This window comes from Equus quagga, chromosome 12 (genome assembly GCF_021613505.1).
Source record: "Equus quagga isolate Etosha38 chromosome 12, UCLA_HA_Equagga_1.0, whole genome shotgun sequence".
NCBI classification, from domain to species: domain Eukaryota; kingdom Metazoa; phylum Chordata; class Mammalia; order Perissodactyla; family Equidae; genus Equus; species Equus quagga.
In genome coordinates this window covers 16,851,606-16,876,138 of record NC_060278.1, presented here as the reverse complement: position 1 = coordinate 16,876,138, position 24,533 = coordinate 16,851,606, and the positions used below count along the sequence as shown (strand labels likewise).

Sequence of the window (24,533 nt, the reverse complement as noted above, 5' to 3'; positions counted from 1 at the left end):
CCAGGACCCCTCCGGTTCAGTCCCGGGCGGGCTCCCCAACCACCTCGCGACCCCGCCTTTTTTAGCACCCAGAGAGGAGCAGAGCTCAGGCCATCACCAGAAAAGTTCCCTAAGTCCCAGCCCAGCCAAGAAGTAATGGGACCGTGCCCAGCCCCAAGCAACAGAGAAGCGGGGAGGAGGAAAGCTCGAGAGGGCCCCTGCCCCAACCCCCCGCCCACCCTTCCCGCTTCTCGCCCGGTCCCCATTGGCTGGCGCGCTCCGCGGCTGGGATGGCAGTGGGAGGAGACCCTCTTTGCTAACCGGGTTATAAAAACTGCGCCCTCGGCGGGGTCCCGTCCTCTGCCACTCTCGCTCCGGGGTCCCCGCGCCAGAGACGCAGCAGCGCTCCCACCGCCCACACCCACCGCGCCCTCGCTCGCCTCTCCTCCCGGAGCCAGTTTGGCACCACCGCAGCCTCCCAGCCCACCGCCACCCTCTGCAGCCATGTCCACCAGGTCCGTGTCCTCGTCCTCCTACCGCAGGATGTTCGGCGGCCCCGGCACCGCGAGTCGGCCGAGCTCCAGCCGGAGCTACGTGACCACGTCCACCCGCACCTACAGCCTGGGCAGCGCGCTGCGCCCCAGCTCCAGCCGCACCCTCTACTCCTCGTCCCCGAGCGGCGTGTACGCCACGCGCTCCTCGGCCGTGCGCCTGCGGAGCAGTGTGCCTGGCGTGCGGCTGCTGCAGGACTCGGTGGACTTCTCGCTGGCCGACGCCATCAACACCGAGTTCAAGAACACCCGCACCAACGAGAAGGTGGAGCTGCAGGAGCTGAATGACCGCTTCGCCAACTACATCGACAAGGTGCGCTTCCTGGAGCAGCAGAACAAGATCCTGCTGGCCGAGCTCGAGCAGCTCAAGGGCCAGGGCAAGTCGCGCCTGGGGGACCTCTACGAGGAGGAGATGCGAGAGCTGCGCCGGCAGGTGGACCAGCTCACCAACGACAAGGCCCGTGTCGAGGTGGAGCGCGACAACCTGGCGGAGGACATCATGCGGCTCCGGGAGAAGTAAGGGGGCGCCCACGAGGGGCTGCGGGAGGAAGGGAGAGGAGAACAGGGCCACCGCGAGGAGCTGCCACGCCCCTGGGGATGTGTCGGGGCGGCAGCTGCCTCGGGGACAACGGGGGACGAGGCTGTGGCTGCAGCGGCTCAGCCCCGCCCTGAACCTAGACTTCGAGTTAGCATTTCCCCTCCCCCTGCATTGCCCAAGAACGCTCCCTTTCAAGTTGCAGATTTCTTAAAACTGCTACTTTGCCTGTAGTCAGAGGTCCTTGGAAACGATGAACGCGAATTCCCTAAACTTTTAGAAAGTTTCCTGGCCCCGTCTGGCGGGCTGCCAGCCATGGGGCGGGAGGAGAGGATGGCTGCGCAGGAAGCGAGACAAAGGGCTTGCAGAGGCTCCTCGGGGGCGGGGGCCGGCGTTCGCCTTGCAGGTCACTGTGGCGACCGTGATTGCTTTTCCACGCTAGGGCCGAGGTCCCGCGAAAACTTGCCGAGGGCAGCAGTCCTAAAAGCCGCGGTCGCTGGCTGCCCATGGACGTGGCGCAGCGACTCTGGTCCGGCGGTGCGGCGGGGTGGTGGTTGGGTGGGGCCGCCCCGCCCTTGGCGGTTTTACAGTTCCCGTTTGGTTAATGTGCGATGTTTCAGGTTGCAGGAGGAGATGGTTCAGAGAGAGGAAGCCGAGAGCACCCTGCAATCCTTCAGACAGGTTTGTAGATTCTCTTCCCACGCGCGGCCGCCAGACCCCACCCCACCGACCCAAGGGCAATTCTAAAAGTTACTTAACCCACATCGAAATAGTGCAAAACTTCACGTCTGTGCGCAAAGCCCCCTAGTGGCAGAAAGACTACAGATTGGAGCTTCTCGGGATAAAAACCCTTGAATGATTTAAGCCGTCCCTTGGAACAAAAAGTCCTTTTAACCTTTTACTTTGTTTCAAGATTTTTTCCAAAGAAATGTTTTTTCCCTTTTCCTTTTTGCAACGCGTTGACCTTCTGATTCCCAACAGTTACAGCCTGATGGAGATTGCGGTTTGCCACAGTCAAGTTGGCTAACTTTTACAAGGCCGCAAAAAGCGCAATTACGCGCTGTAGTTTAAAATATCAAACGCGTTGGAGGATCAGAAACTTAGTTTAAATGGAATGAAGCCAGCAAGTTTCCTTTTTTCTCTGCAAGTTCCACTGTGGCGTTAAAGTTAGATGGAAGTTCCGCTGTGAACAACTATTTTGTGATCTAATAAGGGTGAAAAGGAGCCATCTGTCCCCTTGGCTGAACGATATTAATGGTTTCTACGGGCTTCACTATGGAATGTAGATACAGACATTCTGGCAAGTGTGGTGGCTCTGGACAGAAATAATAGGAGTCTTTGTGTTCCCAGAGAAGCTTTGCAACAGGCTACATTCTTATTGAATATGTAATGATGTAAGCACAGTTCTAATTGGACACAAGTATTTGCTAACATCCGTTATCTAATATCTGGCCCAGACTTGTGAAGTATGTGATGTGAAAAGTTCTTAAAGCTACAATCATACCTCACATTTGGTAAGGCCTTTCTCCATTGGGTTCTTGTATCCTTTAGCACTCTCCCGATAAAGAAAGAATAACCCTAACCCTGAAGAATGGAATTTTAATTAAAGGGATTTTTTGCTCCAAAGTTAGATAGACTTAAGGATTTTTAACTTGAAATTGGAATTCAAAAGCGGGATGAGTTCTCAGCACACTTTTAGTCTCCTGAACACTTACTGAGATTGACCATGAAACCACTCTCAGATTTTAGTCTAGAATAACATTTTGAAGCAGAAATACATTTGCCAAATTAATTTAAACACAGCGCTGTGTGGTTCATTTTAGTCATTGGGCATTTATGATCATCATATCTGTAGTGTTTCTTATAGGAGTGAGTTAATATAAAAAAATATTAGTATAAAAGATCTCTACTTTAGAGATTAGGTAAGATCCCTGGTTCTCTTCAATGAAGTAGAATGTCACATTGAACTTTTTTATAGAGGCTAGTCAATTATCTTTTATATCCTTTTAAGGGCCTAAGAACAAGCAAAAATGAGTTTTTTCCCCCAAGCCTGATCTTTTTATCACCCATTCCTCATTCGCTTTTCCATAAAGGTGGTAGAAGTGTCTCACCATTTTAAGACGGTAAGGCTATAAACTGTAGTCCAATTTAATTGCTTCCAAGATAAGAGGTATAAAAATCCTCAGGACGTTCTCTGGAGGGGAAATAAAATCTTTGTGATGCAGCAGTTTACAAATGATGGGAACACAGAACCTGTGCCAGAGCAGGAAGAATTCGACATAAAGTTTCCTTATATGCGTTTGACCAAGTCATTCTGAAACTACCTGAGTAACTAACTGAATTGACACAGTGCTAAGTAAATAGGATGGACACACCCTTTCATGATAAGACTGGAGTTTCAGGAGAAAAACCTACCAGAGAAAGCAAAACAAATACAGTTCAGAATTACATTTCTTTTCCTTGTTTGCCTGAACTGCATCTTTGCTAGAGCATATCCTGAATTGGAGTATAAATCTGTCACCTGCATGCCAGATGACTACACACTTGCTTTGGATCCTTAAGGATAAATTTCAAAAGATTTGAGTAGAGAAAAAAAGAGCTTAGCTATACCGTGCAACTTCTGAAGGCTGAATTTCTTTTCTCCATGTACTCGTGTGTACATGGAGTTGTGAAATCTTGTCAACTCTCATCATCACTTCATTCCATGACGTTCCAGAAAAAAAAAACCTTAAAAATGCTGGAACACAGATTTTCTAGATTTAAAAACATAATAAAAAACTTCACTGGTATAACATAGGTTCAATGATAATTGATTTAGTGTGGTTTACCATGCTGGTGTACGTTTACTTATTTTGAAATGGTCTATTAGCCACCTGGACTACAATGTAGGAGTCACAACTCAGATTTCTTAGTGAAGAGAAGAAAGCTTAGTATGTGATAGCAGTGGGTGATTTACAAACTTATTCAAACGTCATAAAATTTGTCAATACCCTTGTATAGTACAGGGACTTAGCCCATATGGTTAATTTAAAATGAGTAAATGAGAGAAGCCCTTGACTTTAGCATCCTCCTCCACGTCATACCTTTTCTCTTTTCAAAACAGGATGTTGACAATGCTTCTTTGGCACGTCTTGACCTTGAGCGTAAAGTGGAATCCTTGCAAGAAGAGATTGCCTTTTTGAAGAAACTGCACGAAGAGGTAAGTGGAGCCACTTTTCGTGAATGAATGTGGGTGAAGCTGCTCCCATACTTGGCGTGGCTGACCTTCTGACTGTTCTTTCTTCAGGAAATCCAGGAGCTGCAGGCTCAGATTCAGGAACAGCATGTCCAAATCGATGTGGATGTTTCCAAGCCTGACCTCACGGCTGCCCTGCGGGACGTTCGTCAGCAGTATGAAAGCGTGGCTGCCAAGAACCTTCAGGAGGCCGAGGAATGGTACAAGTCCAAGGTAGGGAAACAAGTCACTGGCCAGAACAAAAGAAAAGCATTTTGTTCTGCAAATGTGATTCCTAAATACCGTTTAGCTCCAGTCAAAAAGCTGGCTTTAACTTCTTGTTCAAGTTTTTTTTTTTTGGCTGCAGCCTCCACACCACTCATGCCCCCTCCCCTATAATAGCAGACTCCCTTTCCACTACCCTCTTTCCCTCTGCTTCAAAGCCCACCCCAACATCATGCCCTTGACCTCCACACTTTTAAATGAGGGTGATAAAGAGAGAATTTCTGCTTGAAAATACCAGCGTCAGCATTCTACTGCTCTTTCTCTGGTTTTCAAAACAGAAATTGAGACACGTTCTGGAAGACATGGAGATTTGAACATACAATATAAAATTTGGTTTGTGTCATCTCATACTTGTTTATTTGTTTGTTTGCCATCTTTAAGCTTTCTCATGTGTCCAGGTAAGGTAGAGTCTTGGGGGATTTGTGAACAAGCCACTGGAGTGATCTACATTTCTCGTTTCTTCCTGACAGTTTGCTGACCTCTCTGAGGCTGCTAACCGGAACAACGATGCCCTGCGTCAGGCGAAGCAGGAGTCAAATGAGTACCGGAGACAGGTGCAGTCCCTCACCTGCGAAGTGGATGCCCTTAAAGGAACTGTGAGTACGACACTGCAATAAAAGAGGGAAGAGAACCAGCTTGGATCCATTCAGTTGACTAAGCTAATGGTGATACATGAACAAAACTTCAAATCAAGAAAAATTTCTTCTTATTTATTTATGTATTTATGCTGAGGAAGATTTGCCCTGAGCTAACATCTGTTACCAGTCTTCTTTTTTTTTCATGTGGGCCACCACCACAGCATAGCCATTGACAGACAAGTGGTGTGGTTCTGCACCTGGAAACTGAACACTCGCTGAAGCAGAGTGTGCCAAACTTTACCCTCTAGACCTTTGGGGCTGGCCGCAAAATTTGTGTTTTAATCCAAAGAAAATGAATTCTTAAGACAGGTTGAAAAGGCACTTTGAGATCTGAAGTTTTAAGCTTACATATATTGTTGCTTCTAAGAAGAAGGACTTGGTGCTTGTATTCTCCATCTAAAATTGGAGGGTTGGCCATTTGCCACCAAGGGAAAAGATTGCAAATGGTCTGTAAGTGGTTCTGGGAGTAGCTGGGTTTTTCTGGGAAATAACATTGGAAGCTTTTCTCACCTCCTGCAGAATGAGTCTCTGGAACGCCAGATGCGTGAAATGGAAGAGAACTTTGCTGTTGAAGCTGCTAACTACCAAGACACTATTGGCCGCCTGCAGGATGAGATTCAGAACATGAAGGAAGAAATGGCGCGTCACCTTCGGGAATACCAAGACCTGCTCAATGTTAAGATGGCTCTTGACATTGAGATTGCCACCTACAGGAAGCTGCTGGAAGGCGAGGAGAGCAGGTATGGAACAAGGACTTGTGTGCGTGAATTAATAGCTGCCACTTGCTACATATTATGCCCCTCACTTTACATACGTTATCTCATTTCATCTTTAGAACATTTCTTCAAGGTAGCTCTTTACTGCTTTTTATAGATAAGGAACCATAAGTTCAGAGAGATTTAGTAACTTGCTCCAGTCAGAGTTAATTGATCGCAGAGCTGGGATTTGAACACACAACTCTGTGAAAGTCAGCTCTCTTTGCACTCTTTCATGCCTCCAGTTCACACCCCTGCAGAGACAATGCTTGGAGTAAAGTAGTTTAAATGTACGAATGAGACGAATCTTAGATAAATGCTTCTGAAGCAAATCCCGCACTTATAAATTACAAGAATTAATTTTCTTATTTGATGAAAAAAAGAAGCGAATAAATTCATGCCTTGTTGTTCAAGCTGTCTTCCAAAAATTTTACTGTTTTTCTTCATCTTTTTATAGGATTTCTCTGCCTCTTCCAAACTTTTCTTCCCTGAACCTGAGGGGTAAGTGTTTGATTGCCCTTTATGAAAAATGTCAGCAGCTTGTAACCATTCTGTTTATGATAAAGCACTAATTTGAGGGGCAGAGGGGAGGAAGATTGGCCCTGAGCTAACATCTGTGCCAGTCTTCCTCTGTTTTGTGTGTGGGACGCCACCACTGCATAGGTCCGCACGCAGGATCCAAACCCACAAACCCCAGGCTGCTGAAGCAGACCATGCTAACTTAACCACTATGCCACTGGGCTGTCCCCAAAGCACTATTTTTTTTTTTTTATGATACCTGAGAAATGCCATACAAGAGAAAATTCTAGAAAACCTCCATAATTTTCAGACCAAGCACTGTCAAGTAGTGTCTTGCAATCTGTGCTTCCAGTTAAATTTAAACTCCATCTCAGTTCCTCCTTTGGAGTCTGCATGAAGTATAGCCCATCTCCTTCTGATGCTACAGTGGTCCCACGTCAGGCACTGGGTTTTAAGATAGTTGATACCCTTTAGAATTTCATTTTTACTCACTTTGGGCCTGTTTCTTTATTCAGAAACCAATCTGGAATCACTCCCTCTGGTTGACACTCACTCAAAAAGGACCCTTCTGATTAAGACGGTTGAAACTAGAGATGGACAGGTTGGTATCTTTGAATCAAACTGGAGTAATCTCAGGCAGACACTGATGTCCTGTTAAATCCGTGAGTCTGTATCTCAGATACACCTAGCTAATTTGGGAGGTTTCGGCTTCACTCGTGACTACTAAAAAGAGAATAATCCCCTTCACACACACAGCACTACACACAGCCAAATAATTATTTGGCTTCTGCATGTGAAGGTCAGAGAACAATCTTTCTACGTTGAAAATTAGTGATTTTTCTATGGCCTTTAATTTAAAATGGGAGTACCGCTTCCTTAGGTTACTTCCTAGACTGGCTTCATGAACTACTTCATTTGTTTACCTCAGTATTAGGAATGCTTTGATCCTGACATATGGCCTTCCCTAATGACTATCACCCAACCCTCCTAGGCCCTTTTACGTGGTACAAGGACATGCTGTTTGGTCAATTAGTTTCTCATTACCTCTCTATGCCAGGAAAGAAAAGGTCAAAATTTATTGTAATCTTTCCTTGCACATAAGCTTAAAATGTACTTATTGTACATTTTAATATGTCTTAATTTCTTTTAAACTTTTCTGCGTAGGATTATTAAAGCATCCTTGAGAAACAGAGTTCTTAAAAAGTTTTATTTTTTCGAGTCATAACATTGGATATTTATTTTGCTTATAAGTGAAAAGCATCTTACATACATACATATGTCCTTCCTAGCTGTAACCCTTGCCACTCAGAACCAATGGAAACAATATATTTAGTAGGATTTTTCTTAGTCATGCTTGATAGGGTAATTTAATCTTTAGCATGTAGTATTGTGTTTGATTAGAGTTTTATTTTTTTAACAGGTTATCAACGAAACTTCTCAGCATCATGATGATCTTGAGTGAAAATTGCACACACTTGGTGCAGCAATATATTACCAGCAAGAGTAAAAAAGAAATCCATATCTTTAAGAAACAGCTTTCAAGTGCCTTTCTGCAGTTTTTCAGGAGCGCAAGATAGATTTGGAATTAGGAATAAGCTCTAGTCCTTAAGAACCAACACTCCTAAAAGATTTAGAAAAAAGTTTACAACATAATCTAGTTTACGAAGAAGCCTTGTGCTAGAATACTTTTTAAAAAGTATTTTTGAATACCATTAAAACTGCTTTTTTTCCAAAAAGGATCTGACCAACTTGTTTCTGCTTCAATAAATCTTTGGAAAACTCTTTGGTGTCTTATTTATTTGATCCTAACGAAATGATTGTCTGAATTTTATGGGAATGTATGTTTTAGTTAAATATTTTTTGGTCCTATTGGTTAATCTGCCACAAAAATCAAGTTTAGGTTAACTTGATAAATTCAACTCGTTTATGCTTGAGGTATGGCTCTTAACTTGGTCATTTTAGCTAGACTTCACTTCTTTTCAATTAGGTTAGTTTTTGAGTTTACAAATAGGTGATATATAATAACTTGTACAAAAAAGATCATAAGTCTTTTCATGAAATGAGTTCAGCTGGGTCCATGTCCACGTGTGATTTCAATTTTAACAAATGGACTTCCTAAAATTAAAAACTTCGACTAAATGAAAGCTGTTTTTTTGGTGTGTGCAGCTATGAGTAGCACAAATTCCACCTTGGGAGTTAAAGCAGAGGGCAGTGGCCAAGAGGAGGGGCTGCATCTTCTATTAGCAAGATGCAGAGAAATGGGACAAGTTCATCAAGTTTCAACGTATGAAACTATCTTGTGTTTATGTATGTATATATCTATATGTGATAGCTATAGATGTTTTTAAAGACCTTTGTGTCTGGGGGAATGGTATTAGACACAAAGAAAAATCCCTACTTTTTGTTCTGGGAGATGAGATTAATTCCCGTGAATCACAGGGTGAAATGATGCTAAATGCAAGTGCAATTAGGTTGCAAGGCCTGGAGCAATGAGTGAAGCCGGTGCAGTCATGGAAAGCTTCCCATAGGCCATGCAGCACAAGAAAGCCTTAGGAGGACAGATGGAGATTAGATAAATAGAAGAGTGAGGGCATTGCCTGGAGGCAAGAGAGTTGTCACTGTTGGTAGTGTGTGTGTTCTGGAGGAAAACCTTTGAGGAAATTCCTGGACATCTCTGAGTCCCAGTTTCTTGGATTACATTACCTCTCTCCAGGAATGGTGTCCTGGGCATTTGTAGTCATTTTTAGGTGTTTACATCCACCTCTCTCTCAAGTTGCTGAAGGGAATAGTAAGATAGTCCACGCAAAGCCAACCTAAGTGCCAGGCACCATGTGAAGAGACCTCAGCTGTCACCTTAGCTGTGATGGTCATCGTTTTTGTTACTGTGGGTACTGCATGAGTAAAGAAGGGATTGGCTGTGGAAGGGACCCCTCCCTAGGGTGACTTTCCATCCTAGTTTGCCTAGGGCAGTCTTGATTTATGCTTACGTATTAATAGTACCCTCTTTCATAGTGTACCATGATTGTACCAGCTTGGACCATAGGTCATGTCTAGTCATCCTACCCTTAGCATAATCTTAGAGGAAAGGGTATTCGTCCTGAGATACCTTGAGTGTTTGAACAACTGACATGTTAAATGGCATAATCAGCATTATCAGAGTAAACATCCAGGTCTTTGCACCCTTAGGAAACTTTTTCCATTTGATTTTTCATTTTGTTTTCTGTCCTTTAGCCATTCTCACTGTGTTCTCTCAGTCTCCTAAGCCCTGTCTCCTCTTCCATTTCTACCCTACCTCTGGCTGATGAGGATCATCCAGGGCAGACACCAGCCCCATGGCACTTTTCTTCAAGCGTAGGACTCTTTATTATTAAAAACAAAACAAAACAAGCTATGGTTTTTTTCCAGGATGACAAGGAGTTCTGTTCATATACCTTGAGACTAGTGGGCTCCCCGTCCTTGAAAATCCCTTACAGCTCTTTGTAAAATCACCTCCCTGAAATGGAAAAGATGAGCTGGCCTCCCTTATCAGTGACTGTCAGAAATTAGCCTTTCATGAAAAGGCTCCCAGGGGCTCACCTCATGGGAATTCAAATCTCTTTAAGTCTTTTTTATTTTTATCTTTAATTATATCATTAGCATTTTCCTTATCTTCCACTTCAAAAAACTAATAAAAAGAAACTATGTTCTCACCACCTATGGTGAAGCAAAGATTAATGCTTGGTTCTTTCATGTATAATATCAATCCAACATGAAAGGAGATAAAAAAGGACCAGGAGGAGGAAGTGATGTCACACTTCATGTCACATAATGTGTAAGTCTGAAAAAAGTTACCAAGGGGACTGAGAACTCCATGGAAATAATGTGAAAGTTAAGTCCTGCTAAGTTTTCTCACAGTAGAGGCAGATGGAAAAGGTGGCTGGTGAATGAGACCCATGTCTGATTTAGGTCGAGCATGCCGGATGGAGGCTCCACCTTCCACGACCAGCCTCTGACAAAGGCCTAGGAACAGGAAACCTCCTGTCTGAGGTTGGGAGAGGAAGGGAGTAAGTGTGCGTGCGGTGACTGGGCAGGGGGCCAGGGGTCGGTGGGAAGACACCAGCTTCCACTCCTGTTTTCCTGAAGAAAACAAGGATAAAGCAGATGCTATGCCTGAGAGAAGGCTGTCTATCCAACCTGTCAGACTTCAGCTAAATAAAGGGTTTCTATTAATCTTCTAGGGCCGCCGTAACAAAATGCCGCAATCTGAGGGGCTCAAAAACAGAAATTTATTGCCTCACAGTTCTGGAGGCTGAAGTCTAAGGTCAAGGTGTTGGCAGGGTTGGTTTCTTCTGAGGTTTCTCTCTCTCTCTTATATAATCTCTTCTTATAAGGAAACTGGTTATATTGGATTAGGGACCACCCGCATGACCTCATTTTACCTTAGTTAGCTCTTTGAAAACCCTATCCAATCCCAATGCAGTCACATTCTGAAGTCCTGGGGGCTAGGACTTCAATATATGAGTATTGAATGGGGGAAGGGACACAATTCAGCCCATAACAGGCTCACAGTTCAACATTTGGAGGACACTTTCCTTGTCGGTACTCGCAATAGGTCTGCGATAGAGATTTTCAAAAAGCCATAAGTTTGCAAAGTCATTGATGGTTAATACACTGCTTAAAGATTTGTGGCCATCTGTGACTAAGGTCTCCATTTTTTAAAATCCCCTTTCTAGGATGAGAACAGTTTGAAATAAATCCTGTGGAGACTTTCTACAAGCAGCTATCATATGAGGTAAGTATTTCTTTTGGGGCACTGTGGGAGGTGAGCAGATAGCCGTGGAAGGCCCTAGACGAGGCCCAGTGGCGCAGCGGTTAAGTTCGCACGTTCTGCTTCTCAGCGGCCCAGGGTTCGCCGGTTCGGATCCCGGGTGCAGACATGGCACCGCTTGGCATGCCATGCTGTGGTAGGTGTCCCACATAGAAAGTAGAGGAAGATGGGCACGGATGTGAGCTCAGGGCCAGTCTTCCTCAGCAAAAAGAGGAGGACTGGCAGTAGTTAGCTCAGGGCTAATCTTCCTCAAAAAAAAAAGAAAAAAAGAAAAAAAGAGTCAGCAGAACTTAACAGGTTGCCCTCAGATGAGGATTTTCCTCAGTCCAAGAAGACCAGGATAAAGCTATGCTCTCTTAGAAAGTTCAAGTTCCCTGTGTGTATCAGGCCCTGTGCTCGAGGCCAGCTGTACGACCACAAAGTCTGCTCCCTTACCGACTTCACAGTTTACCAGGCTAGCAGGGAAGAAGGGTGCTAGAGACTGAATGTTGGTGTCCCACCGAAATTCATGTGTTGAAATCTTAACCCTCACTGTGATGGTATCAGAAGGTGGGGGCTTTGGGACGTGCTTAATTAATTAAATTTGGGGGGTAATTCATAAGCTGGAGCCCTCGTGAATGGGATTAGTGCCCTTATACAAAGACACAAGAGAGCTTGCTTTCCCTCCGCTCTGCTTTCTGCCATGTGAGGATGCAATGAGATGAGAGTTGTCTGCAAATCTGCAAACCAGGAAGAAGGCTCTTACCAGGCACCGGATCTGCTGGCACCTTGATCTTGGACTTGCCAGCCTCCAGAACTGTGAGAAACAGATTTCTGTTGTTTAAGCCCCCGGATCTGTGGTAGTCTGTTCTAGCAGCCCGAATTGACTAAGACAAATAGGGAATGTTGTATACAGGGCATTGGATGTATTTTACTTCAAAAGTGTTGCAAAGCAGCTGTACCGATCACTTCCTTTCAATTCAGTTCTCCTCACCAAGAACCAACGAGTGGAAGGGTCAAGTTCTAACCTTGGAGTGCACACTGGATTCCAATCCTAATGCTGATCATAGCTCAGTGTGGTCCCCTGTCTCTCCAGAATATGAAAATTTTCCTATCTTCTCCTTTGGTTTCTTGATCATATTCTTATTATATTTAATTTTTTTTTCCTTTTTCTCCCCAGAGCCCCCTGGTACATAGTTGTATATTCTTTGTTGTGGGTCCTTCTAGTTGTGGCATGTGGGACACTGCCTCAGCGTGGTTTGATGAGCAGCGCCATGTCCGCGCCCAGGATTGGAACCAACGAAACCCTGGGCCGCCTGCAGCGGAGCGCGCGAGCTTAACCACTCGGCCACGGGGCCAGCCCCTATATTATTTAATTTTTTAAAAATATTTCTCTAAAGGTCTTTGTCTGCCAATGTCAGGGTATGAGTCACATGTGAATTTGTTTATATTGTCTACTTCCTTTTGGTTTTTGATTATTTGGTCCTATTTTTAGTACACCTCATAATTTTTTACCGGCTGCTGAACATTTTAAGTGAGTACTTGTTGAAGCTCTGGACAATGTTTTCATCCTCTAAAGAGGAAGAAAAGTTTTCTTTTTACCAGGAAATGAGTACCAGTGGATCTCTTTGATCCTGTTAAGGAGTAATTTTAGCCTTTTTAGGCCTGGTCTATTTTAACTTCGTTGTCTCGGTACTGGTAGTTACTTCTCAAGTGCCTCCCTGAGCCCTAATGTGGGACATTTCTGGGTCTCAGCTCTAGCCTGGGTACATTTATCAAAGCCCTTCCACTGTGGCAGAATTTAAACTCTAGCTTCTGTCTCTCCAGAACTATGCAGGTGCTGGTTCTCTGCAAAGTTTTTAGCTTCTGTTCAGTTTTTAGCTGCTCTGCTGCTGTTTTCTGATGGGTTTTTTGGGGTCTCATCTTGAACATACACAACTTAAGAGACAGCCAACAATTTGAATAAATTGCTGTCCACTTGGCCCAGTAACAATATTATTTTCTGTTTGCACCCTCACCCTCATCTGGAAATTACCCGCGTGGGAAAAACCAGGTGAATGTGGATTTTATCTTAGATACTTTCCTTCTCTCCAGGAGTAGAGCCCTCAATTTCAATTCTGGACTGTGTTGGTTGCTCTCAAAAAAACATTCAAAGAGTTCTGTGTGTTTCCATGGAGTGGAGAGGTATTCAGTTATTACCATGATGAAATGTACAGCTGCAAAACTTAGTGGCTTAGAATAACGATTCATAGTTCTGTGCATTGACCAGACTCAGCAGGAGAGAGTTTACTTAGGATCTTTCATGCAATTGCAGGCAGGTGGGGTCATCTGAAGGCTCTCCTGGACAGGACATACAAAACAGCTTCTTCATTCTTATGCCTCTTGCCTCGGAGTTCCTTGGCTTCTTTCACTTTCTACGTATTGTCTCATAATCCAGGGCTTCGGCATCTCACAGCGTCGTCTCAGGATGGTTTCCTTCTTACAACGTGACTCACTGCTAAGAGGCAGGAAGCCAAAATGTCCAGGTTTGATAAGGGCTATGTCTGTAAATCACACAATTTCCACTATAACCCTGTAAGTCAAATAAGTCACAGAGGCCACCCAAATTCAGAGGTGGGGAAATAGACTCTGCCTCTCCATGTTGGGAGTGGCCAGGTCACATTACAAAAGAGCGTGTGAGATGAGAGACAATGTTGTGGCCATCTTTGGAAAATATAATCTGCCATAGATACAAGCTACTCTGTCAAGGCTGAAATTGGAAGTCTCAATCAAAACTGACTCAAGAAGATAAAGAAAAGCTGAATAGTCTTTGTTAAAAGAAAATATCAAAAACAGATATCCTAACAGTTGAGCTGTACCAAATACTTAATGTACAAATTCCAAATCATCACAAATACTTCCAAATCATAAAAATGAGGAAATATTTTCTAATTCATTATGTGAAGATGGCATAACCTTAATCCCAAAACTAGACAAATACCAATAGGAGATGAAAATTGCAGGTCACCTTATTCATGGATATAGATGTAAATATCCTAACAAAATATCAGCAAACCAAGTTGTGTTGGCTAAAGTTCTTTGAAAAGCAAAAGGTGGATTTAGATGTACAAGAGCTTTATTGTAAAGGATAAATGGGAAGACACAGGAGTAGACAGGTGGGCCTTTTGGCTGCAATATAGGTCTGACACCAGTGACAGGAGAGAGAGAAGTATGTAATAGAAAGAGTAGCCTCAGATTGCACTGTAGACTGAAGAAGATGTAGGCAAAGCCAACGGGGGTCCTTGAGTCAGTCACCTGTTAGAGGAGTCCCATGTCCCACTGGAATGGGTCAGTACTACTATCTTCACCATGTTCAGCCACTGGCTTGGGAGCAGCCTAGGGGAAGTGTGTCTTTGACCCAAATTGGGTGGTGAATCCAGAGGGATGGGAGCTGTGGCTGTCAGTCAATTACGCTCCTTGAAACAGGAGATGTAAGTGATATATTTTCCTTGCCACTACACAAATCTAGCAATACATTTAAAACATATGTACGTATTATAAATATATAAAAAATAACAAATGTCAAGTATAACTCGGGAATACAAGATTATTTTAATATAGAAATTGATGAACATAATATTTTAACATTAAAGGAGAAAACTATGTCATCAGCTTGATACAGAAAAAATATTCCATAAAATTCAACATCTAGTCATTGTAAAAACTTTTAGGAAAATAGGTCTATAAAGGACCTTTCTCAACTTGATATGAGGTAGCTATAAGAAACCAAGAGTAAACATAAAAAATAATAGTGAAATAATATAACTATTCCCTTTAAGTTCAAGAAGAACAAGGATGCCCACTATCCCCGCTCCTACCCAACATTGTGCTATAGGAAAAAATAAAGAACGAAAAGGCATAGGAAAAGAAAGAAGAGACAAACTGTCATTAACTGCAAATGGTATTGTTTCTTGTTTGAAAAACTCAAAACTATCTACAGACAAATTATGTATAAAGAAAAACAAAAGGCCAAGAAGAGAAAAGACACTCGAGATAAGATAAAATAAACATCAAGATAGGAAGACACGTCTTACCAGATAGGACTATAGGAAAATGTAATAGTGTAGTATTGGTGTAGAGATAGACATGAAGAGAATATAACAGGGGCCGGCCTGGTGGCGTAGCAGTTAAGTGCCTACATTCCTCTTCAGCGGCCCAGGGTTCACCGGTACAGATTCTGGGTGAGGACATGGCACCACTTGGCAAGCCATGCTGTGATAGGCGTCCCACATATAAAGTAGAGGAAGATGGGCATGGATGTTAGCTCAGGGCCAGTCTTCCTCAGCAAAAAGAGGAGGATTGGCAGCAGTTAGCTCGGGGCTAATCTTCCTCAAAAACAAAAGAGAGAGAGCGAGTATAACAGTGTACCCCAAAATAAACCCATGTATCTTAGTCTGTTCAGGCTGCCATAGCAAAATACCATAGACTGGGTGGCTTAAACAACAAACGTTTATTTCTCACAGTTCTGGAGGTTGGGAGGTCCAAGATCAAAGTGCTGGCAGATGTGGTGTCTGGTGAGGGCCCACTTCCTGGTTTGCAGGCAGCCACCTTGCTGTGTCTTCACATGGTAGAGAGGGCACTAGCTCTCCGGTCTCTTCTGAGAAAGACACTAATCCCCTCATGAGGACCCACTTTCGTGACCTGGTCTAACCCTAATTACCTCCAGAGGCCCCACAATACCACAGGCCTCTCCAAATACCATCACATTGGGGGTTATGGCTTTCAACATATGAATTTTGAGGGACGCAGTCATTCAGTCAATAACACCAAGTATATGGAAATTTGCTTTATGATCCAGCGAGCATTGTTCTAACATATATTAATTGGAAAATCATTTTGAGAAGGACCCTTAAAGGAAAAATGCCACCATTTTATACCCAAGTTTTTCCTGAAGGCTTTCTGTAATATGGACGAAATATTCTCCTTCTAGCCATATTCTTCCTGAACTTGAAGCAATGTGTGCCTCCTTGAGGAAAAGAGATGATGACTGGAGTGTTTTAATGTCCCTTTACGACTTGCCAAAGATTTCTTTGGCAATGCACAAATTCCGTACCTAATTGTTCACCATCTACGAACAAAATTAATTTTATACAAATATACAGTCTAAAGTGAACTCTAGGAAGCCTACTTTATGTTTGACAATCTCAAAAGCCTTTTCCTTCCCATTTATTGCCTATTTCTCCCCCCCCACAAAAAGTCCCATCTTTCAATTCCAATTAAATATAGATAATATAAACTACATTGGTATAATCTAACATGCGTAGGGTTCTGGATATAGTCAGATAATTGAATGTTCTCACCACCACCTCCAGAAAAACTCTCTTCCCCTCTGTGATTCACTGATCATAAACTGGTTTACTGTGAGAAGAAAAGATGGCTAGGTTGAAGCTGTCCCCAGGTGGTAGACAGGATGAACTGCCTATGAAACAATGCAATCTGTTCCAGGTGGAATACATTTCAAAATGTTTCTCCCTATGGGCTTTGACAGAAACAGGCAATTTTTGTTCCAATTGTCTTCTGCTTCAGCAAATCCTTCTGGCTGTTGGAGTAGTCACCTTTCAAGCCCAGGAATTACTGTTTGAATTCTTTTGCTTCAATCTGTCAGAGCAAAGCTGAAACAGAATGTCATCCATGAAGTTCCAGTCTGTTCCATTCAAGGATTTGATATACTCAGACCTATGCTCGGCTTTCAGTACCATCGGGTAATGATATTTCTTGACTTGACTACAAAGCCCCCTTGACACTACTGTAGCGATGAGATTTTATGGTTTTCACTAAAATCAACAACAAGTGAGATTTTTGATGGGACCAAAAGCAATTGATCAGAAAAACTATGAGGTGGCCTGGTCCAAAGAAACTCTTCATTCACGTAATTTGGCTAATAGACCTTCTTTTTCATAGATCTCTGTAAATAACGTTTGAATTCATACTATTTGAGCCCACCAGGATGACACAAAGTTGAGTTTCAAATACTGTTTTTTTGTGTGTTCTGAAAATATATTGTGAATATGCTCCTGCTAAGGATGGCCTACTGTCTGTAGGCCAGAGCTTGAGAAGATGAAGTGTATCATCAACCAGCTGCCCACAGGGGAGAAAGACAGGCAATTTAAGGGCAGAAGACCCCCAAAGCTATAACATGGCCCAGCAGTGGGCAGGCTTTCTGAACGTAGTAATCAGAGTCAGCAGTAGTGAGAATGCCCTTGGGAAGTAGAAGTCCATTCCACTGGGCCAGTCGGTAGACTCTGAGTCTGTCACCATGGCCACTCTATTCATATGCTCATTGTTCCAGTTCCAGGGAGATCAGTAACAATGTCTGGCTAATGTCAATTGGCTCACTCATTTTGTCTACTTGGTTGTTCCACGTCTGTTCTGTGGTAGGAAGCTTTCTGATGAGCATTAATATGTGATACAAAAATCCTCACACTTTGAGCCTCTCCCATATGCCCGTCCATATGCCTCTACTCCAGCACTCCTTGTGTCTAATAGTCCAGTGCTTTTCTTTCCAGGCTCTTTGCCAGCCAGCTGAGCTATTGGTCTCAGCCCAGGAATCTCTATATAGTCTCACCCCGGGCTATGTCTCCTTCTGTGCCAAGTGCACCACTTGGAACCCTGCTCATCAGGAAGATTTTTTTCCCTCCCTACTTTCTTTCAAGGCCACCTCTGACCATGGCTGCAGTAAAGCCACCAGGCATTTCAGCTTATAACCACAAACTGAGTCAACCCATCTATAACCCAAGTGCAAATTTTTGCTGCTTTTATGGCACCTCTCCCCCATATGACCACAAGTGTCAGCTGGGGAAGGGGTGCTAATGCAACCATGGACAGTGACCTAGTATCTGGGCTGTCTGCTCCTGCAGCTTGCCTGTGCTCTCTGGTCTTGCTCAGGGTCCATTCTGGATGTACCACTTCCGGTTTTTTTTTTTTTTTTTTGAGGAATATTAGCCCTGAGCTAACACCTGCTGCCAATCCTCCTCTTTTTGCTGAGGAAGACTGGCTCTGAGCTCACATCCGTGCCCATCTTCCTCTACTTTATATGTGGGATGCCTATCACAGCATGGCTTGCCAAGTGGTGCCATGTCTGCACCCTGGATCTGAAGTGGCCGACTCCAGGCACAAGTGGAAGATGCGCACTTAACCGCTGTGCCACCTGGCTGGCCCCACCATTTCTGTTTTTAATAGGGCCCATAAAGAGAGCTGTTCCTCGAAAGACATATAATTCTCCATTGCAGACGACATGGCCTTCCTTTAGAACCAGGGGTCTGTGTAGTATTTCTCCCACTAGGGTTTTCCATAAACTACACCCTGCATCTCTGCTCACCACAAACACCTCCAGCACTATAGAGCTGGCTGGATTTTATGGCCAAAGCATCAGGGCTCTTGTACCACCGTCTGGACCTGCTGCAGAGCCTTTTCTGGCCCGGGGCTCAACGATGTAGGCAGCCTTGTGTGTTACCTGGTGTATGGACCAGAATAGCATTTCTGTGTGAAATATGAGGCTTCCATAACTCAAAGAGGTCTAACAGGTGTGGTGCTCTCTTCTTCAGGGAAAAGGATGCAAGACGCAGTCATTGCTTTTCACTTTGGAGGGAAGATCCAGGCACGCCCCTGACCACTGGACCCCTAATACTTTACCGAGGTGGCAGGTCCCTGACTCACAGGGTTTATCTCCCACCCTCTGGAGCACATGCTTCGAGGCCAGGCCTCCAGTGTACTAGCTACCTCTTCCTTGCCCTCCTCAATCAGCATGGTGGCATCGATGGAGTGGATGGATGGGATGGTCTGTGGGATATCTAGATCTCTTTGGATCTCACTGTGACTGAGGGTGGGAAAGTTAATAGAAGCCTCGAGGAAAACTGTAAATAAATGTTCCTGCCCATTCTACACGAATGCAAACTGTTTCTGATAAAAATAGAAAACCACCCCACAACGTACATTTGCCAAATCAACGGCTGCACACCATTTATCTGAGGCGTCCTTAATCTGCTCTAGCAATAATGCCACGTCCAGCACAGCACCTGAGATTGGAACAACGACTTGGCTGAGCTTGCAGTAGTCTACAGTCATTTTCCTGGTTCCGGCCAATTTCTACAATGCTCAGACTGGTAAATTGAGTGGAGCTATGATGAAGACCACCATCCTTGCATTCTTTTGGTTTTGAATGGTGGCATTCATCTTTTCCAAACCCCTGGGATGTGATGTTGTTCATGATTTGCTGGCTTAGCTTGGAGGGCAGAGAGGGGTAGCTTTAGAGACTTCCACTTGTCCTTCCCGAAGATGGCTCTTACCTCGAAGGCTATGGTCCCAACGTGGGGATTCTCCAGCTGTCAAGTATGTCCATTTCAATTATACAGTCAGGGTCTGGGAAAATGGCCAGTGGGTGAGTCTGTGGACCCAGTGGATCCACTGTGAACCGGACTTTATCTAGGACTCTTTATGTTTCCTGGGTCCCGTAATCCTCCACGCCAGCAGGGGGCCATTGTACTGCTTCATGTCTCTGGATACCATTGTCAATTCACACTGGTGTCCGAAAGCCCTCAAAAGGTTATTTGGTTATTCCTTTTTCCCCAGCATTCAATCACTCAAGTAAATGACTGCAGGTCCCTTTGGAGGAAGGACTTGGGAATAATTATAGAAATTATTGCTGCAACATTTCAGGGTGCTTTCTCCCAGGACCCCAGCCACCTCTCAAGTCATTGTGTTCTAGATCTGAAAATTGGCTCAAGTCTGAGAACTGAGCAAGAGGTGAAACCTTTTTTATTAAGTGATTGCCATCAGCCCTTAGCTCCTCCATTCTTGCCTTGTAGCAGCCAAGAAGCACCGTTGTAGGCTGACAGTCTCTTTTGCCCCTAAAAAATCCAGGTTCTATTAACAATCTCCACCACTTTCTGTGAGTGAAACCCTTTGATTGCTCTTCCAGCCTTGCCAGTTATTGTGGTAATTGTAGCTCCCTGGCTTCTGATGATGAAGGACTCCCATGAGGCCCCATCCTTGGGCCTGTTAACAAGCCCAGCCCTGTGTCTGCCTCACTTACCATCATCCCTGGGCTACTGACCTCATCTCACCACTGGTTTTCTCTGATCACTCCTGGTCCTAACTCTGTCTGTTCAGATCTTCCAAGAAGTAGAAGCCAAGACAGGATTAGACATACAAAAATTTATTGGGTGAAATGCCTGTGAAGGGTAGAGGGACTGGAGAAGAAGTAGGGAGAGAGAACCTTTAGACCCCGATGCAGGTCTGACATCTGTGAAAGGAGAGCGGGAAGGAAGAATTGGTTAGGAAGAGTCTCAGATTACAGTGCTGCTCTAAGAAACGTCTTGGCTGGACCAATGGGGAGTCTTGAACAAAAGTTGCCCATTAGAGCAATCTTGCATCTGGCAAATGGTCCTGTTCTAGCACGCACACCATGCTCAGTCTTCGGCTGGGAACAGCCTAGGGGTGGCATTGGTTGAGAATGAATACCAGGTGGATTCCAAGGTGTGACAGTTTGAGACTGTCAATCAGCTACGTTCCCCAGTGGGTTCTCTTGAAGGGAGTGCTGAACCTCCATGGCTGCCTCTCCTAGGACCACACAATAATTCTGATCAAAGAGGAATATTTCCTTAGACGAGGCGTAATCTGCAAAGATTCCTCTGGCCCTTCAGTAAGGAGAAAATATTACATTAGTAGACAGAGCGGTGTCTGCCCCTTTTCCATTCTCTTGTTTTACAGACTCTGCCCTGGCTCTATCTGTGTTTGAGAAGAGAAATCCATTACTTACCCAACCATTTCATTTTTTAAAAAAATTTTATTGAGGTCATATTGGTTTGTAACATTATATAAATTTTCAGGTGTACATCATTGTATTTTGACTTCTGTGTAGACCACGTCATGTTCACCACCAAAAGTCTAGTTTCCATCTGTCACCGTACATATGTGTCCCTTTACCCCTTTTGTTCTCCCCCACCCTCTGGTAATCACCAATCTGTTCTCCATATTTATATGTTTGTTTGTTTATCTTCCACATATGAGTGAAGTCGTGTGGTAATTGTCTTTCTCCATCTGACTTGTTTCACTTAACATAATACCCTTAAGGTCTATCCATGTTGTCGCAAATGGAACAATTTCATCTTTTTGTGGCTGAGTAATATTCCATTGTATAAATATACCACATCTTCTTTATCCATTCATCCCTTGATATCCATCCATCTCCTGATAGCCTCTCTTTAGCTACATGAATGCCTTGCTAAAGTTTTTAAATGATCATGTTCCTTTAATCTCACCTCTTCAAAGAGACTTTCTTTAACTTTTGTCTTTATTTTCTCTTCTTTTACTCTACCTTATTTTTCTCCAACACTTTCTCTTATTACTGTCTATAGTGTTATTATATATTTGTGTGTTTCTTGATCATTTTTCTGTGTCCCCTATTTGAATGTAAATTCCATAACAGGTGGGACTTTCTTTGTCTTGCTCACTGCCATATCTTCACTGTTCAGCACACACATGCCTGACACATAGTATGTGCTTAACATATGATTATTGAATGAGTACATCAAATCTTAGGCAGGCTAGCCTCCCCCACACATATCGAAAACTAGTCCCTGGGATAGGGAATGGGATGGAGAAAAGATATTTTTCTAGTTAGATGATGGCTACCTCGCAATAATCCTATAAATCAAGCATTATAATACCCATTTTCAGATAAGCAAGTTGAGGTTTATAGAAGTTGAGTAATATTGACAAAGTCAACCAGCTAGTAAATTATGAAGATGGGATTTGAATCCAAATTCAAAGCATATGTTCTCAACCACTATAGGATACTAACCACAACAACCACAAGAGCCCCCCAAACCTAGCATGTAAAAGATGAGTTCTGAGAGATACTAAACCAGCTCCTTTTCCAAACTTCTTGAACAGAATGACTCTCACCATCAACCTACATAATTGCTAAATTACAGAACAGGCTTCTTGAATGACCCCAAAGCACTTCTAAATTTTCCAAATAACGACTGATTGCATCCTCTTTTGCAAAGTGAAGAAAAACTGCTTGCTAATCGGGCCTCAGCAGAGCTTAAATGTCCCACACAGAGTAGCGGAAATCTGGAGAACCATTAAGTCATTGCCTAGTGCCAAACTGAACACAACGGTATATTTTTCTGGTATTTTAACCTGTCTAGCAGCTAATGATGCAGAAAGTATTTCTCTTATTTAATCCTTCTCAGGATGTTTTTCCTCACTGAGAAGCTACTAATAACCTCCCTTGTCAGGGAAGTTAGTCTCTTCAGATACCTGTCAAATGATTTTAGGTGGTTAATCTCAAAGGTAAAAAAAAAAAAGGAACAGAATCATTCTGGAAAGCAAACAAGATAAGGCATTCAGCTGGGAAGAGTCTAATTGTTATTAGCACATCCACTGCTGGCAGGAGCAAGAAAAAGCCCCACAAATCAGACACCAGCATCTAAAATCAAATGCACGTCAACTTAAATTCTAGTCTTCCGTTAACCTGATGAATTATTCACCTTCTTATGCATTTAATAAAGCACTGAAACGGGTCCCAGAAAATATTTGCATATAAAACATAATTTGAGAAATAAATAAAGCCTTGCTAGGAAGCTACAGTCCTACCCAAGCTAACTCTGATAAAAGTTCTCAAGGCAAGATGTCTGTCCTGCTGACTTCTGAGTCACTTTCTTCCAAGGACACTTCTTTTTGGATCGGTGTTGAACATGGCGGTAGTTGCTTCACTCCTGGAGAGCTGGGTCGGCTTTATTTACCGTCCAGAAGGCTTGATGAAATCTGGCTTTAGTATCTTTAAATGTCTTTTCTCAACCTCTGCACAGAAAGATCTCCTTGGGAGAAAATCCTTTATTTGAATCTTTCTCATAAAAAATGTGTGTGTGTCAGAGAGAGAAAGAGAGAGAGAGAAAATTGCTTTTGGGTCGTTAAACTCTTGATATTTTTCTCAGAAGAGTTCTCCAACCAAGTGAAAATGTAGAAGAAACCACGTCCCATTCTTCAAAGACAACTGACAGAGAATGGTAGGGCAAAAACCTGAGGCCATGTGGTGTTCAAAGAAATACTGACATCTACTGGTGGGTCTAGAGTTACAGGGCTTTGCCAAGAGCCAAGTTGAGCTGTTTAGGAATTGGAGGGATTAAAATCCAATGGATACAACTCAGAACTATTCTAAGTAAAAAATGAATTTACGATAACCTTTAAGACTATTTCGGAGTTTTCCTATTTATTATACTCTTTTTAACTACAGATAGATAACCGTTCACTGAATCCTTACGTGTGAAACATTCAGCGAACAAGAAGCACAGAGAAGGCGGGAGGAAAATGAACCAAATTCTTTTCTAACTCTTTAGGACCCTAAAACACACCTCCTAAAAAACAGTACTTCATAAAGCGGAGAGAACAACTGGAATTAACACAGCTTAGTCAGAAGATAGATCTGTCTTCAAATCCAGAAAGCCCCGTTTGGTTTTGTAATTTCTACCAAATTACTTAATCTCTCTAAATCTCAGTTTTGTCAGCTGAAAAAGAGGCTTAAAAACACCTACTCTGAATGCCAATTAGAGGCAATTAATACAAAATGCCTTGCTTACATTAAATACTCAAAAATGGAGTTATTATCCTATTTAAAGGACAGGAAACATTCTGGGACCAATTGGTTCTTGGCTGACCAAGTTACGATTTAGGAGAGAGCTTCTCAAACTTTAATTTGCACACGAGTCACCAGGGAGTCTTGTTAAAACAAAGGTTCTTAGTCAATCGGGGCGGGGCCCGAGGCACTGAATTTCTAGAAAGCTCCCAGGTGATGGGGCGGTTTGTCCCAAACCACGCTGAGTAGCACGGATCTATGGGGTCCAGCGCCCTCTGGTGGTCAAGAGTGTTGAGATGGCCTCTATGCCCTGCCTTCCTCTCTGAGGGAACTTTTTAAATGAGAGCAAACAGTTCTGAAAACTTGTCATTCCAATACATGGATGAAGAGTGCATAAGAAAGCTCCAGGGGCAAATGAACTTGGCTGATGTAGAAAAATTGATGTAGCAAAATTGAAAGCTTCATTTTCATGCCTTTCCAATTTATGGATTCTACTTCTCCTAAGAGAGAGAAGGCGTTTGGGTTCTGAATCAAAATTACCCTCGTAAGAGCGGTTTGGTGCATTAAAGCTCAGCAGATAATTTGTTTGGTTACAACTCTAGGCTTTCTGCAGAATCTGGCTACAGTGAGCAATTAAGGTCATGGGCTGGAT

General features: G+C 43.4%; 1 protein-coding gene across 1 annotated transcript; it reads left to right on the top strand.

The window, feature by feature from the left end:
• The first annotated feature begins 120 nt into the window (after nucleotides 1-120).
• VIM (vimentin) lies at nucleotides 121-8,258 on the top strand. The gene is made up of 9 exons (XM_046679594.1): nucleotides 121-1,046; nucleotides 1,686-1,746; nucleotides 4,169-4,264; nucleotides 4,352-4,513; nucleotides 5,035-5,160; nucleotides 5,722-5,942; nucleotides 6,415-6,458; nucleotides 6,992-7,077; nucleotides 7,897-8,258. Exons 1-9 carry the CDS (start codon nucleotides 136-138, stop codon nucleotides 7,936-7,938), a joined length of 1,749 nt encoding a protein of 582 aa, XP_046535550.1. The 5' UTR covers nucleotides 121-135; the 3' UTR covers nucleotides 7,939-8,258.
• Nucleotides 8,259-24,533: the final 16,275 nt, after the last annotated feature.